This window comes from Sinocyclocheilus rhinocerous, unplaced genomic scaffold (genome assembly GCF_001515625.1).
Source record: "Sinocyclocheilus rhinocerous isolate Xijiao unplaced genomic scaffold, SAMN03320098_v1.1 scaffold1556, whole genome shotgun sequence".
NCBI lineage: Eukaryota > Metazoa > Chordata > Actinopteri > Cypriniformes > Cyprinidae > Sinocyclocheilus > Sinocyclocheilus rhinocerous.
Window position 1 is genome coordinate 266,267 of NW_015645075.1, and position 14,107 is coordinate 280,373.

A 14,107-nucleotide genomic window follows, 5' to 3' on the forward strand; every position below is an offset into this window, starting at 1 on the left:
GCCTTTATTTTTAAGAGTGTTAGGAATAGCATTATTTCTGCTATTCTATATTCGGTAGTTGTGCAAAAATGGCACATTCCAGCATTTATAGTATTCTAAATGAATTTTACACAGGATGAAACGGAAGTCTTGGAAGTCACAATTCTTTTTAATATAAAACACCTTTAAACGTCACGTCATGAAGAATCCATAGAGAGCGCCTCCATAATTGCTTCCAAAGTGCGTTTTAGGAAGGACTCCAGCTTGACAGAACTAATAGTTTTTAGTCCATCTCTTCATACAGGAAATGTAGAGAACATGCATCACAAACACATCTTATAAAGTCCAAAGGAAAAAAAAAAAACACAAATAAAAAGAACAAGAATGAACGAGTCTGGGGTTGAGTCAGTCTCCTTGATGCCAAATGGCACGTAGACAAACAGTCGTCTTGATGGGTGAAATTCATCAGACAGCTTTGCGGTTTTGGGTTGGAAAGGACAAAGCCCCTCCCTCTCTTAGATGGGTAGCTGAAGAAAGAGGAACGAGAATGTAGTGTAAGGGACGAGCAAATGACCAGTCAGATTCAGGTGGGAATGAAAATGTGAACTTGGTGTGCTTGTGTTTGTTTTGATTCCACTTTAATTGGGCTTTTTGTTCCATGCCTAGACTCAGGGTGCGAACTACGGGGGAGCTAGGGGGAGCTCGGCTCCCCTTAATAAGACATGGGCTCCCCTGAAAACGGGATTTGTGAAATTTTGGGGGGTCTCAAAAAAATATTGACAATGTGTTATTTTGACGTGCAATTTCAGTTTTGTGTAATGTGATCATCGTGGATTATTATGTGTAAAATTGCAAAAAATATCATTCATTCATGCATGACGGCGATTTAAACCTAATTCACTTCAATAAAGATAACTATACATGCTATTCTTGTCATGAGCATCAAGGTGTGGGGGCGCTACGGTGCAAATTCACATGTTAACTCAAAGATTCGTAGAAAAAATAAAAGCGTTGGACTCTGTGGTCGATTCTGTGTTAAGGTAAGGCATGTTATTTGCAATTATGCATTGTGGCTGGGTTGTTATAGGTCTGCGTGACTCTCGATGTCTTAGGTCTAACTGAACGGAGGAATTATGGTATTCTTCTGTAGCCTGACGACGAGAAACTTTAACTGTTGTTCATGTGAACTCAAAGACTGTGATGCTTTGTTTATAGACTATTTGTGGGTGGCTGTTTGTTGTTTCACCTATCAATTCGTGTCGATAAAGTATAATAGGGTAAATCCTGTATAGTGATTGATCCCATGCTATTCTTGTCATGAGCATCAAGGTGTGGGGGCGCTGCGGTGCAAATTTCACTCATGTTTAGTATGTTAACTCAAAGATTCGTAGAAAAAATATAAACGTTGGACTCTGTGGTCGATTCTGTGTTAAGGTAAGGCATGTTATTTGCAATTATGTGTTGTGGCTGGGTTGTTATAGGTCTGCGTGACTCTCGATGTCTTAGGCCTAATTGAACGGAGGAATTATGGTATTCTTCTGTAGCCTGACGACGAGAAACTTTAACTGTTGTTCATGTGAACTCAAAGACTGCCTGATGCTTTGTTTATAGACTATTTGTGGGTGGCTGTTTGTTGTTTCACCTATCATTTCGTGTCGATAAAGTATAATAGGGTAAATCCTGTATAGTGATTTATCCTATATAGTGCTTGCATAAAGCATGTAGTGTGTTATGTATCTTTGTAAGTCATCTTTTGAGGCACGCGCAAGCACACTAACAAAAAAAATATATAAAAAAAAAACAAGTGGGCTCCCCCAAAGTCCACGGTATAGTTCAAACACTGCCTAGACTTAAATATGCATGTTTCTGAAAAATGATAAACAAATACTGAAAAATACAGTTCAGTTTGTTATTGGGTTTATCTAGCGGTTTTTATCACAGACTGAAAGCTGATCCTGTTAAAAATCATCGAATTTGAATAGAATATTTCCATATATGAGTGGAAAAGGTGTTTTTGCACAGCTAGATCTCTTCTACCATCTCACAGAAAAAAAAACGTATGGCTTGGTACAGATGCTCATGAAGTGAGTCCAAGTGAGAATGTCAGAGATCCGCCTAAATTACGTTTTAATTGGCGTCCTATAAAATCCTTTCTCAATTAACTAGCACACATGAGAGTTGTGGGTCAGACCACAGATGCGACTGAGGTGACGGACGTCACCTTGTTTTCTTCTGCCCAAGGCTGTAAGTTCTGCAGGGCGTAAAGCGAGGAGTTGTGTAGGCAGAGAGGGTCTTGTTGGTGCGGCTGACTCAGGGTCTTCTGAAAGGCCTCCTGTTGGAGCTGCAGCATCAGACGGTTGGCTTGCTGTCGCTCAGCCTCTCTCTCCTCAGCGGTCTGCCTCCTGTCATCAGAGACGCATGATTGAAGTCAACATGATGTGCAGTGACAGAGACCCTTTTCAAATACAAAAGCGGATTATGTCAACTAACATGTTTATCTGGTGCAGGTCCTAGGCTGGTTTTAATTACCTTGAGAGATCTGAGCTCTCCGCATACACAAAAGACATGTCATCATGCCTTTGTGAAAAATAACAATGTGTGCGTGACTAAAGTCATTTTGAATGAAACGCGTGAATGTTAATGGTTCTGTACATTTAATAATGCCTTGAATGTGCACATGAGCCTATTGGAGCTGTCAGCATAAAGATGTGGGTATTATTATATAATAGTACATGACAAAACAATGAATAAACGCTATTTTATTGGTCCGGGGACCTGATATGTACTTTGATAGATCAAATATGATTAATCCTTCTACCAGCTGCATTAACCTAAAGGGATAGTTCACTCAGAAATGAACATTTTATAATAATTTACTCAACCTTGTGTCATTTGTCAGTGTGATTTTTATTGTATGGACAAAAAACTGTATGAAGACAAAGCAAAGACAGAATTTAAATTTTTGGGTGAACTGTCCCTTTAATGTCAAATTTACCTCAAGTTTATTCAAGTTGAATGAAAAAAAAAGTTGATTTGTTATCCCCTTTTCAAGGTTAGAAGGCACAGCTAGGCAGAAAACAAATCATTTCGAAACATAAGAGTAACAACAAACAGGCAAATTAAAACATTTATGTCAGGTACCATGAATTAATTAATTTTATTTTACTTATTTTTTTGCACCACCAAAATAATTTTTACAAATATTTTTTTCCCACGTTTTGAGATGCTTATTAGGGTAATTTGTAATTCAAATGCAAATGTCTATTGACTTATTTTTTTCTTGAAATAAATTAAAGAATTACCATTTACTTATAATATCCTATTTTAGTATTTTATCACATTTAAAATGATAAATGGTTCAATGATCACTAACAGCATGGAAAATGTAAACAAACTGTGTGCCTTTCACTCCAGGTTTTCCAGGCTTGTTGTGATGTAAAATATTCGACTGTAGTCTAGAGACACTTTGAGAATGAAGGATGTATTTGCGTGTCGATCGTACGGGTAACAAGCCTGTGATCAAATGAGCCAAGTGCAGTTAGGATGTATGATTTCATGCATTCATGACATCTGAATTCATTCTGAAATAAACGGTTTTCAGTGTTGCTATTGATATTCAGGTTTGGTTGGTATCCAGTTGTGAGGTAAGATTTACCAGAATTTCATTCCCAAGAGGCCATCTAAAAGCAAAAGTGACCGCGCTAATGAATGTTTCCCAGCAGCTTTCAGCAGATACAGATAATTGCTGAATTAAGTTGAGCCCCATAAATATTGATGAGTAGGCATACTGAAACAGCCATGATAAATTTTTATTTGTTAAAAGCCATGACTCAGCTTCATTATAAATGAATCACCTTCAGCCAGCTCTAGTCTGCCTGTTGCAGCCTGTTGGTAAAACCAAAGGTAAGTAAGCCTGCTCTTAATTAGATTGGGCACTTATTTGCTCCAAAAGAGCCAACAGCAAAAGGTTGAGTAGATTCTGAGGAAAGGATGGACATGCTCTCAATTATTCAGAAGTATAGGTTCAGTACTGCATGGACAGCAAGTTTCCACACAGCCTTTTAAGAGCTTGAACGTTTCTGCTTGGTCAAGGCAATTGGTGTCCAATGTAAAATAATTAAACAAATAAAACGCAAACTTCTGCAAATTTACAGTAGTAGGCTATTGTTCCACTAGGCCCGAAATGCCCTTTTCACTTAAGCTCAGTTCTGACTAAATTAGCTGTTTTAGGGAATTATATATAATCGGATATTGACAACAAAAAGAATTTGAAAGCCTTGGATTCAGATGTAATCAAAATAATATAAGTTACAACAGGATTTTAAAGCTGTATCGTGAACACAACTATGAAACTACTGCTATATAGCTATTATTTTCTATTCTTGGACGAGAGGTCGTGTTTAAAAATAATCTATTTTAAATCGAACATATTTTCACTCACCTCCATTTTGTTCTTCTGTTTTGAAACCAGGTTTTGACCTGAGCGTCTGTCATCTTCAAGGCCTTGGCGAGCGTGGCGCGCTCCGCGGACGCCAGGTACTTCTGCCGGTGGAAGCGTTTCTCCAGCTCGCAGATCTGCACGCGGCTGAACGACGTGCGGGGCTTTTTCCGTTTCGGTGGAGTTCGGTTCTGGTACGGATGACCGATCCGTCGTGTCACGGAGAACGGTGAAAGAGCAGCTGAAAAAAACAGGATTTAGGCGTGAGTATAGGTGAAAAATATTTGAATTCAATAACACTGAAAAGAATAACATTCACGAAGAGCCATTACATTTATGTAGAATTAGGCCTACATCATAGGCCAATTAGTAATGTCATGAAATCTTAATTAAAATAATTTTATATTAATATAATAATTTTATATTATATAAATGCAAATCAGTTTCTGGATAAAAATGAACGTTATTGCCACATTTTTATTTTCAATGTCTTTAATGTATTTTGGAAATGTATCATGTTTAATGGCATTATACCGTCTTAACAGTGGAAGTAAATTCATGGTCATTAGGGCAGAAACAAACGAACGCCAGGAGGGTCATTCCTGATATAGTGGTCTTTCTGAGCCTATTAACATACATGTGTACCCTGAACATGTATTTAATTTGATAGATAAAAACAAACATCAAAATGAATAATATTTCGACGCGCACTTCGAACCTTAAATAGGCTACGTTTCTAACAATACGCTAACGTTTTATGTGATTTGAATTTGTGATTCGTTTTCCTGAACTGAACATAGCGTTCGCTTAGCATACCGTTGCTATGGTTACCTCAGTCGAACGGGAATTTTGAGCGTCTTTTTAAAGGGCGGCCATGATGTCCGTCACCTTTAACTTCAGCACATACATGGATAAATTGTATTTCAGGTTCATATCACACAAAGTTCTTGCAGCAGTGAACTCAAGCTCATTTCTCATTCAGTCCTTCTGTATTATTTATCCATTATTCATGGTTTTACAACAGAGGTCTTGATGGTTCTTTGTATGTATTTATTTGAATTTCTTTCACCTTTCCTCTCCTTCCTGTTTTTTCTCCCACCTGTTCCTATAGAAGCAGCTGTGAATAACTGATGTGAACAGTTTGGCACCTTTTCTAGATGCATGTGAGCCCAATTTGACACTATATGTCACTTTATAAAATTATATATGCATTCAAGCAAATACTATTTGCTATACATATATCAGAAACTGTGTTTTTGATGTATTTATGGGGACCACAAATGAGTCCTAAACATGGTGAGACCTTTTCATTAAATGATAACAAACTGGAACCCAGTCAAGGCCTCTAAATGGCGGTTAAGAGTCTAACCAACATTATGTTTTGGTGAGGTGTATGCTGTCCTGATGTTTTAGCGGTGTTTGTGCACCTGAATGAAACGAAAACATAAATACATCACAGGTTGCACATTGCTGTTTAAAGTGCACAGGGATGTTAATTTGCACATTTCGAACAGCATCTGAATATTGATGCTACATTAGCAGCAGGTGGCAAACTATCCTCACCATTTGGTGAATACAAATAAGGATGTACACATTCAAGAGGATCAAAGGTAGTATAAGAATCAACCACTGGAAAAACACACGAGTCAGCCACTAATATGAATTTTGCCCCTCACATATGCTCGTTACATCCTGAATATAAATTTCTATGTTCATATATCAGTATGTTATTAAAATATTGAAAGAATAACTTTTTTTTAATTTAGTAATAACATATGATCCATGTGTGATATGTTCTGAAAAACTATAAATGGGAAAAAATTTACATTTAAAAAATAATTTTAATTTTGGCTTCCACTGCACTGTATATATATTCTGTATGGGGGGGAAAAATCCTTTTTCATTCAGAAGCCAAAATTAATATCGAACATCTGAAGAAAATGTTAACAATGACCGTATAGTGTAGATGCAATTCTGTGAAAAAAAATAAAGCAGAGAGATTACCTAAATATATTTATACAGACAAAAAAAAAAACTTATAAAATGAGAAAAATTAAATTAAGAAATTAGACCAGAGTAACAAAATAATTGGAGAACACTAACACTTCACTGTGCAACCTGTTTTTAATTGAGTAAACCAAGAGAGTGACCTTCCCTCAATGTGTTTTGTTATTCTTGTGGCTGAACTTGGGTCTTGCAATGGTTGGCTGGCCATGTGTGAAGACAGAGATCCAGTTTTCTGTTTGGCAGGTTGGAGTTCGGATAATACCATGTTGGAGATCTGTAAATGTCTGTTCTTGGCTACTCAACTACATTCATTCACGTTCTTGTGTAATTCAAGATTCGTCGGTGGCTCTCAGAAGAACTTCTCAACAGTTCACACTAGTCACGCTGGGATTCCTCAAGGTCTGTCATGAGGTCAGGCTGACATTGAATCTGTTTTGGGCAACCTCAGAGATGCAACTTAATTTATCGTTATAACTGATCATAAAAAAACAAGGTGTCATGATTTTATTTAGGCTAGATATTTTATTTTGATCACAACATTACTAATGCTGTGAGATCATTAGTTTGTTTGTCATATTTTATTAGACGAGCAAGTAAAAAGGCTTCTGATTGGATTAAGCGCATAGACTGTTCATTCCTTTGCGTAATTAGATTTGATTGCTTTTAATTAAAGCGCTGATCTTAAGTGACAGGCGGCACGCGTCATCATCACTTAAGCACACGGGTAATGATTCTAGAACGTTTGACATCAAAATTATCAAGATAAATTAATTTATGTATTTTAGATGATACACTCAGTTTATGTCTCCGTAGCTACTACAGTGGAATTTTTTTCGACGTGATCACAGCTTTACGTAATCGGTGTTATTTATTTATTTTTGTCTTAAAGCTGTGATCACGTCCAAAAAAATTCCACTGTAGTAGCTATATCCATATAGGCTATATGTAAGGTGTGCAGATTGCAGAACGAACTAATAACACATTTCCCAGAAACACTCCTCCGCAGATACATATGTGGGTCAAATGGAAACAAAAACAATCCCCGTATTCAGTCTCGACAGCAGAGGGAATTCTAAATGATAAGTCTGTGTAATAAAATTTATGGTGAGCACATCAAAAAATCAAAGCTTGCCTTAGAGAATATGCGGCCAGTAATAAAATCAGTTATACGTGATATCACCTTCATGCGACAGCGCCTGCCTTCCCCATTGCGCATATTACCTTTGTAGAAATCTAATAAATATACATGTAATGGATTCAAAGCGCGATATTGAAATATAACATGGGCATTTGTCGCTATTTACGCGCAGTGAGGCAAAACAGAATGTGCCTTTAAATTTTCTCTCATGCTGGGAATTGAAATATCGAATAAAATAAAATAATGGTCAGGAAAAGCCATAAACCGTCCGCTCGAGAGCCTCGTCGTCCCTTCAGACACTGTCACCATGGCGACGCGGCCTCGTCTCAGTTTCATAATCATTTGTATTTATGGGTGGGAAAGATCATTATTGTCATTTCAGATAGAGGGGCATCCACATGCAATTTCATTTTCCAATTTCTCCAAGGCCAGTGATATCAGATTACGACCATCACCTGCCCCTTGTTGTGATGCAGCTGGACCCAACAGCCCCCACCAGCAGCGGTAATACAAACAAATTTGCCTACTGATGAATATACTGTTATGCGAATCAGTGCAAGCGACTGAGCCTTTTCAGAGCACGCGCGGAAACAAATGCAGACCGTTTGAATTAAGACACCAGACACGTGCGTTTTTCTCGTGTCAATGCAGATTCTGGTATGTTTGAAAATGGTCGATTATAGCATTTATTGTATTTCCAGAGTTATATTTATCCCTCCTTGCACGCCGCAGTTGTCACCTGTGCTGTTAACAGGAACAGAAAAGCCGCGCGTAAAGGCCGTTGCCATCACCAGAGCACCTGTGTTTATTGACCGGAGATCGACTGATCTGTTTATGCATTTCTGGATTTTTATAAACTTGCAAACTGCCAAGGAGTCAATTAACAAAAAAACATGTGGTATAGCCTTTCATCGCCTCCCAATCCGGCATGATATGTCCGGCCTGCAGTGCATATCGAGTCTCAGGCCTGTCCGTGGCGTTCACCTACGCGCCGTGACACTTGTGGTGAAATGCAGTGTTTGTTTTTGTTTTTTTAAATATTTTGTAATGTTTATAGATACTTAAATGTACAGTATTAAACATACATATAATTTCGTTTAAAAATCTGAAATATGTCCTGCGTTACCTTGTATCCAACGCAATTCAAAGGCACGTAAGAGATCAAATATAATAAATATAATATAATAAACGAGTGGCCCAAAGTGACTATGAGTAAAATTGATAAGCATATTTACAAAAGAGCTTTTGCAGTTGACATATCATTCTCTCATTTGAATAATTAATGAGAATAGAGCGGAATTCTGAATATTTAATACGCAGAAATCCATATTCTTCTTCATTTTCAGCTCACTATGAGTGACGTCATTTGAAGAAGACGCGAACTGACCAAATAGAAAACAGAGGAGGATGTTACGACTACAGACGAGACGCAAAGGCCTGCAGTGCATATCGAGTCTCAGGCCTGTCCGTGCTCCTTTACGCGCCGTGACACTTGTGGTGTAATGCAGACATGCAATTCAAGCTGACGGAGAAAATAGTTGGAAACAGATAAACCTATTTCAGACAGTCATCGTGACTTGTGCATTATGACTAATAAGTGGCTCTGGTTCCTTTGGATGACGCTGGGAGAAAGGCACCAAAATAACTGCAATTTTTAAACTACTATTGTAACTTATAAATTTAGTAAAATTTAATGTAAATATCTTGAAAATGAAAAGACCGTCTTAGAGGTGTTTGATGCAAATGCAGTTTTTTTTCGTGGTTTCAATTATTTTTTTTCTTTATATATATACCTTGTATCCAACGCAATTCAAAGGCACGTAAGAGATCAAATATAATAAATATAATATAATAAACGAGTGGCCCAAAGTGACTATGAGTAAAATTGATAAGCATATTTACAAAAGAGCTTTTGCAGTTGACATATCATTCTCTCATTTGAATAATTAATGAGAATAGAGCGGAATTCTGAATATTTAATACGCAGAAATCCATATTCTTCTTCATTTTCAGCTCACTATGAGTGACGTCATTTGAAGAAGACGCGAACTGACCAAATAGAAAACAGAGGAGGATGTTACGACTACAGACGAGACGCAAATAATGTGATGCATACATTTTCTTATTCATTATTTGGAATTTATTTACTAAAATATGCATTAAAATTCTATATTAAATTATGTATATTAAAACGTATATATTAAAAGAGCATTGATAAAATATAATTGTTTCATTTTCTGTAATCAAGCACAGGCAAGGCTATTTTTCAGAAACACTTTGTGTGTGTGTGTGTGTGTGTGTGTCCCACTTGGAAATGTTATCCAAAATCGTCCTCTGTTGGATCTCTATTGGTATTAGTTTGTGTAGATTAAAACGATTTGTCAACATGCCATTACGCATTACTACTGGCTGTGGCAACATTTAACTCCCTGCAACCACTGTATCATGATTCATTTGTCCTAAAGGCCCAGAGAGACAGTAGCTCAAGAATAAAGACGTGACTTGGTGTCATAAAACCATTTCACAAGAAACTGTGATTTTGAAAGCCACTGTGTTTTTATGAGCAATACACACGTATAATATCCACAGGCCGAGATGATGTTGGTTCTACTGTGCGCCTGAGTTCAATGCAACATCATGGCCTCTCAAATAAAATGAATTATTGTGCTGGTTTAAAAGATTGTCTAGTGTTACTCCTCAATTTTCAGATGTGTCGAGGGGTAAAGCTAGTGGAGTGTTTAAAGGATTTCCGATATTAATTCAAGCACAATGCAGAGATGTTAGACATCAGCTGTGTTTTAGCAGAGAAAAAGGAAAAACGTTAACTTAAATATAAACACCTAATAACGGCAATAAAAAATAATAATCCTCTAGACTAAAAAAAATCAATAATAATAATTTTAAATTAAAATCATTTGGCTCTAAAAACAACAAAAAATATTCTAAAATAATCTTAAATTATATGGGCCTATTAAATATATTTCTACATATACAAAATTATTATAGGCTATATGCCATTATATATTACTGAATATTACGTAAAATGAATCGCTTGTTGTATTCCTTAGTTTTAAGTTGCTTTGAATAAAAGCTTCTACTAAATAAATAAATGTAAATGCAAAAGACGGTTGTACATTAATTAAAATACTATTTCTTTAAAATACGGCACTGAGTCAAAAAATATTTTAGTAGAAATGGGGGCCTGGAAAATAAGAGGTTTTAGTTTTAAAATTCTTTATAGCTTACAATAATAATATAACATTTATTCTTGTAATCTTGAGACGTATTTTTTTCTGTTTTAAAAGTAACGGTGCAAGTAATTTCAGTACAAAACATACCGTAGCAGTTTATTTTATATATATATATATATATATATAGGCCTATTTTTTTGTTTGTTTCTATTAATTGGACTGCTGCTGCTTTTACAACGTCTGCAATTTTTTAATTTTTTCTTGGTAATTTATCGTCTTAATTTAGCCTATAAGAAAATCACTGCGAAATCTGCAATTTACATTTAATCTGCAATTTAAAAAAAATCTTTAGGCTACGTAAAAAACTTTCCGAGCTAAAAAAGCAATTTTCTCGTTGTTAGTAGATAACATTGACCTTAAAAGTCAGCAACAAATGAATCGTCCGTTTTTGTTGACGTTGGTCATAATCATACCCTTTTTTCTAACATAAGCAAGACTAGCCTACTTTTGGCAGTGCTGTAAATATTTTCAAGTCTTACCGGTCAGCCGATCTTTGGCAAATCTTCTGCTGCTCTCCATCCAGGGGAACGTGAAGCTGGCGGGGCTGCCCATGCTGGGTACCGTGGGCATGGTGGGTATCCCCGCCGCGATGCCCGGTGGATGGGCAGAAGTCGGCGGGTGAGGTGCGGGTGGCATGGGTCTGTGGGCCGGGACGCGGATGACACCACCTGCGTTCCCTGAGTTCACGTTAACGTTCATATTCATGCTCACATTCATGTTCATGTTTACGTTGTAGGAACTTGCCAGTCCCGCCGCCATCGAACAGGCCGGATTGTACACGCTGTTGTAGCCGTTGGCATAGACGTTCGGCGCGAGCGCGTAGTCCGGGTCGCCGGCTCTGTTCGGCAGCATGCAACTACTCGGTTGGTCCGAGCCATTGAGAATCTGATCTATTCCGAAGCTGATGGGTTCGTGCTGCTGGTGCGTCTGGTTCACCTCTTCGATCCCCGTGTGCTCCATCGTCGCGGTTCTTTCTGTTGCGCACAGTTTGGAAGGTTGTGATGTTTAATTCCTAAAACTTCAACGCAACACGATTTATTCCCAAAGGTACAGAATAAATTTTTAACAAACAAATATTCTTCCTTGAAGTGCTCAGAGCCCACGCAATTTTATATCGCTGCCATCTGATGTACAAAACAGTGAAGAACAGAAATCACATTGATTCCTTCACGATTAATTCAGCATTATCCAACACTTTCTTGCATTGCGTCTGGCTCTTTTTCAGTTCCATGATGATGCCTAAAAAGCAACTCGACAGTAGAAAGGGCTCCGCGCTCACTGTTAAATCCCGAAGTGAGGATGAGTTGCCAAGTTGTAGCAAACAAACCGGACGCGTTTCTGGAGGGGTGCCGTACCTCAGAAAGGCGCACGGCCCAGACTTGAGCTCATCACTGTTATCTAAAGTGAAGTGTTAACTGTCCGATACGTGCATATTAATTGTCGTGAGCTGAAAAAGTCCTGTTCACGCTTCTCTTGACGTGATTTCGAGCAGGTGAGACAAACCCCTTCTGTCCAAACTCTGTCACGCGCCTCTCCATTGGCTCTTGCGCACTTCTGTAGAGACAATGCCTCGCGCCCGCACCCCTCTCTTAAAGAAGCCGCTTCTGTTTTTCACCAGGGCTGTTGTGTTGTCGTTCACGTTAAAAAAATAAAATGTTTATTAGATACATAAAATGTAAGTAGATGTGACATAAGTAGTTTGAAATAAAATAATATTTTATTATTATTATTATTTTAAGAATAAGCAGTGAAGTTTTTTTTCATGTTTTACAAACATTAATATTTTGGAGAAAATAAAAATATTTGTATGCCAAATTTAAGTCAGTGTGGTGTAACCAACTTGCGGGAAGCTATTTGTTGTCATGTGACAGGAAAAACACTGTCATTACTTGTGAGCCAAGGTCAATTTTATCACATACAATATCACATTTTGACCTTTTTATGAAAAGTAATATTGACTAAGAAAACGTATTGATAATCATGATATCTATTTAGTATTTATATTTTTGTGTTATTTTCTAAATTCATTATTTTTATATTATACAGTTTACGTTTTTAAAGGTGCAAGCTATTTTATTGTTTTACTTCATGCTTACCCCACTTTTTGTACTCAATAATAATAATACTTTTTTTTAATTTTTTTTTTTACATCCAAACTTTTATGTGATATGGTATGGGGACAGTTCACCTGCCAATTCACCTTACATTGACTCTTGTAATAAAGTGAATTGTCAAGTTAAAATACTCTGAATTTGAGCAGGAATGCTATTGACATTGGGTTATAATAATAATTAAAAGCAGGCTTAATTTCTTTAATGTTGTCAAAATAGCCTGTAAACCACAGGGTGGATGCTGTTAATTATCCCAAGGAATAAAGGCCAAAATGTTTAGATCAATTCAGAAAAAAAGCTCATCAGGTTTTGTCAAGGATACAGAAAAATGCAGCTTTACACATGGCAATGCGTTTGCTTAATCAAATGAAACTGAATTTCATTGAAGTGCACTAGCCTTTGGCTGCGTAAAATAAAGGGTGAAGCCAGAGAAGCATCAGTTGCCTTTAGTGATGCAGACGCCAGTTTGATTGGCGCAAATAATTTAACCTTTTTTCGCCCGAAGCTACAGTGGAAGATTCTCCGCTTTCAATTCAATAAAAATGAAAAATGGCGCATAATAAAACCTGAAAGCAAGGAAAACGAATTTAATAGATCATCGTTTTAGTACGTAGGCTACTTATTTCAGCTTTCGCACGAATAAAAATATTTCTCCGCAGCACAGAGTGGCTAGAGGGAAGCATAAAAATCAATTTTCTGAATACAAAGCTGTATCAATAATAAGCGCTCTTGTTTGTGTCTCAATAGCAGGAAAACTTGTTGTTGGTTCTCAATGATATCGAATAAAGCAACCCGGAGTCGTGGCTTTTTAACTGCACGAGGTCGTGTTGTGCAACAACAACATCTCATCGTTAGGCTACAGGCCTATCAAAATGTGGGGGGTTTCTCAAACATGAAAAAGATGATCGTATATGCTTGCCTTGTATTTCTAATCCTTGATTGAAGACGTTTTTCAGAAATGATGATTAGGTTTCGTTGCTTGGGCAGAGTGATGATGGCGCAGACGTGCAGCTATAGAGCATCACGGTCTTAAAGGCCCATCTGAGGTCGACTCATAAAGATCAGACACGACCGAGTCTGTCTTCATCACGAGGCAGTTAAGAAATTAAGAACGAACTCAATCATAATTAACAGTCAGGATTAACTATTAGTCCCTGTTTTCATTTCATGATTTCGCCCTAAT

At 37.2% G+C, this 14,107-nt stretch overlaps 1 protein-coding gene across 2 annotated transcripts; it reads right to left on the reverse strand.

The window, feature by feature from the left end:
- Positions 1–207: 207 nt before the first annotated feature.
- Positions 208–11,970, reverse strand: LOC107705478 (T-cell leukemia homeobox protein 3-like). 2 transcript variants are annotated; one of them, XM_016508788.1, is made up of 4 exons: positions 11,293–11,970; positions 4,421–4,658; positions 2,201–2,381; positions 208–506 (listed from the first exon to the last, which is right to left on the reverse strand). In XM_016508788.1, exons 1-4 carry the CDS (start codon positions 11,771–11,773, stop codon positions 495–497), a joined length of 912 nt encoding a protein of 303 aa, XP_016364274.1. In that variant the 5' UTR covers positions 11,774–11,970; the 3' UTR covers positions 208–494. The 2 variants fall into 2 exon arrangements, with proteins under 2 accessions (XP_016364274.1, XP_016364273.1); XM_016508787.1 differs by lacking the exon at positions 208–506 and having other exon boundaries at positions 2,165–2,381.
- Positions 11,971–14,107: the final 2,137 nt, after the last annotated feature.

What these genes read in the sequence shown, in the direction of transcription:
- LOC107705478 (XM_016508787.1), bottom strand. Translation starts at nt 11,773, where the DNA reads ATGGAGCACACGGGGATCGAAGAGGTGAACCAGACGCACCAGCAGCAC. An exon ending in TGCCAAAGATCGGCTGACCG is followed by an intron (nt 4,659 to 11,292) that starts GTAAGACTTGAA and finishes TGTTTTTTTCAG; the next exon opens with CTGCTCTTTCACCGTTCTCC. An exon ending in AACAGAAGAACAAAATGGAG is followed by an intron (nt 2,382 to 4,420) that starts GTGAGTGAAAAT and finishes CTCTGATGACAG; the next exon opens with GAGGCAGACCGCTGAGGAGA.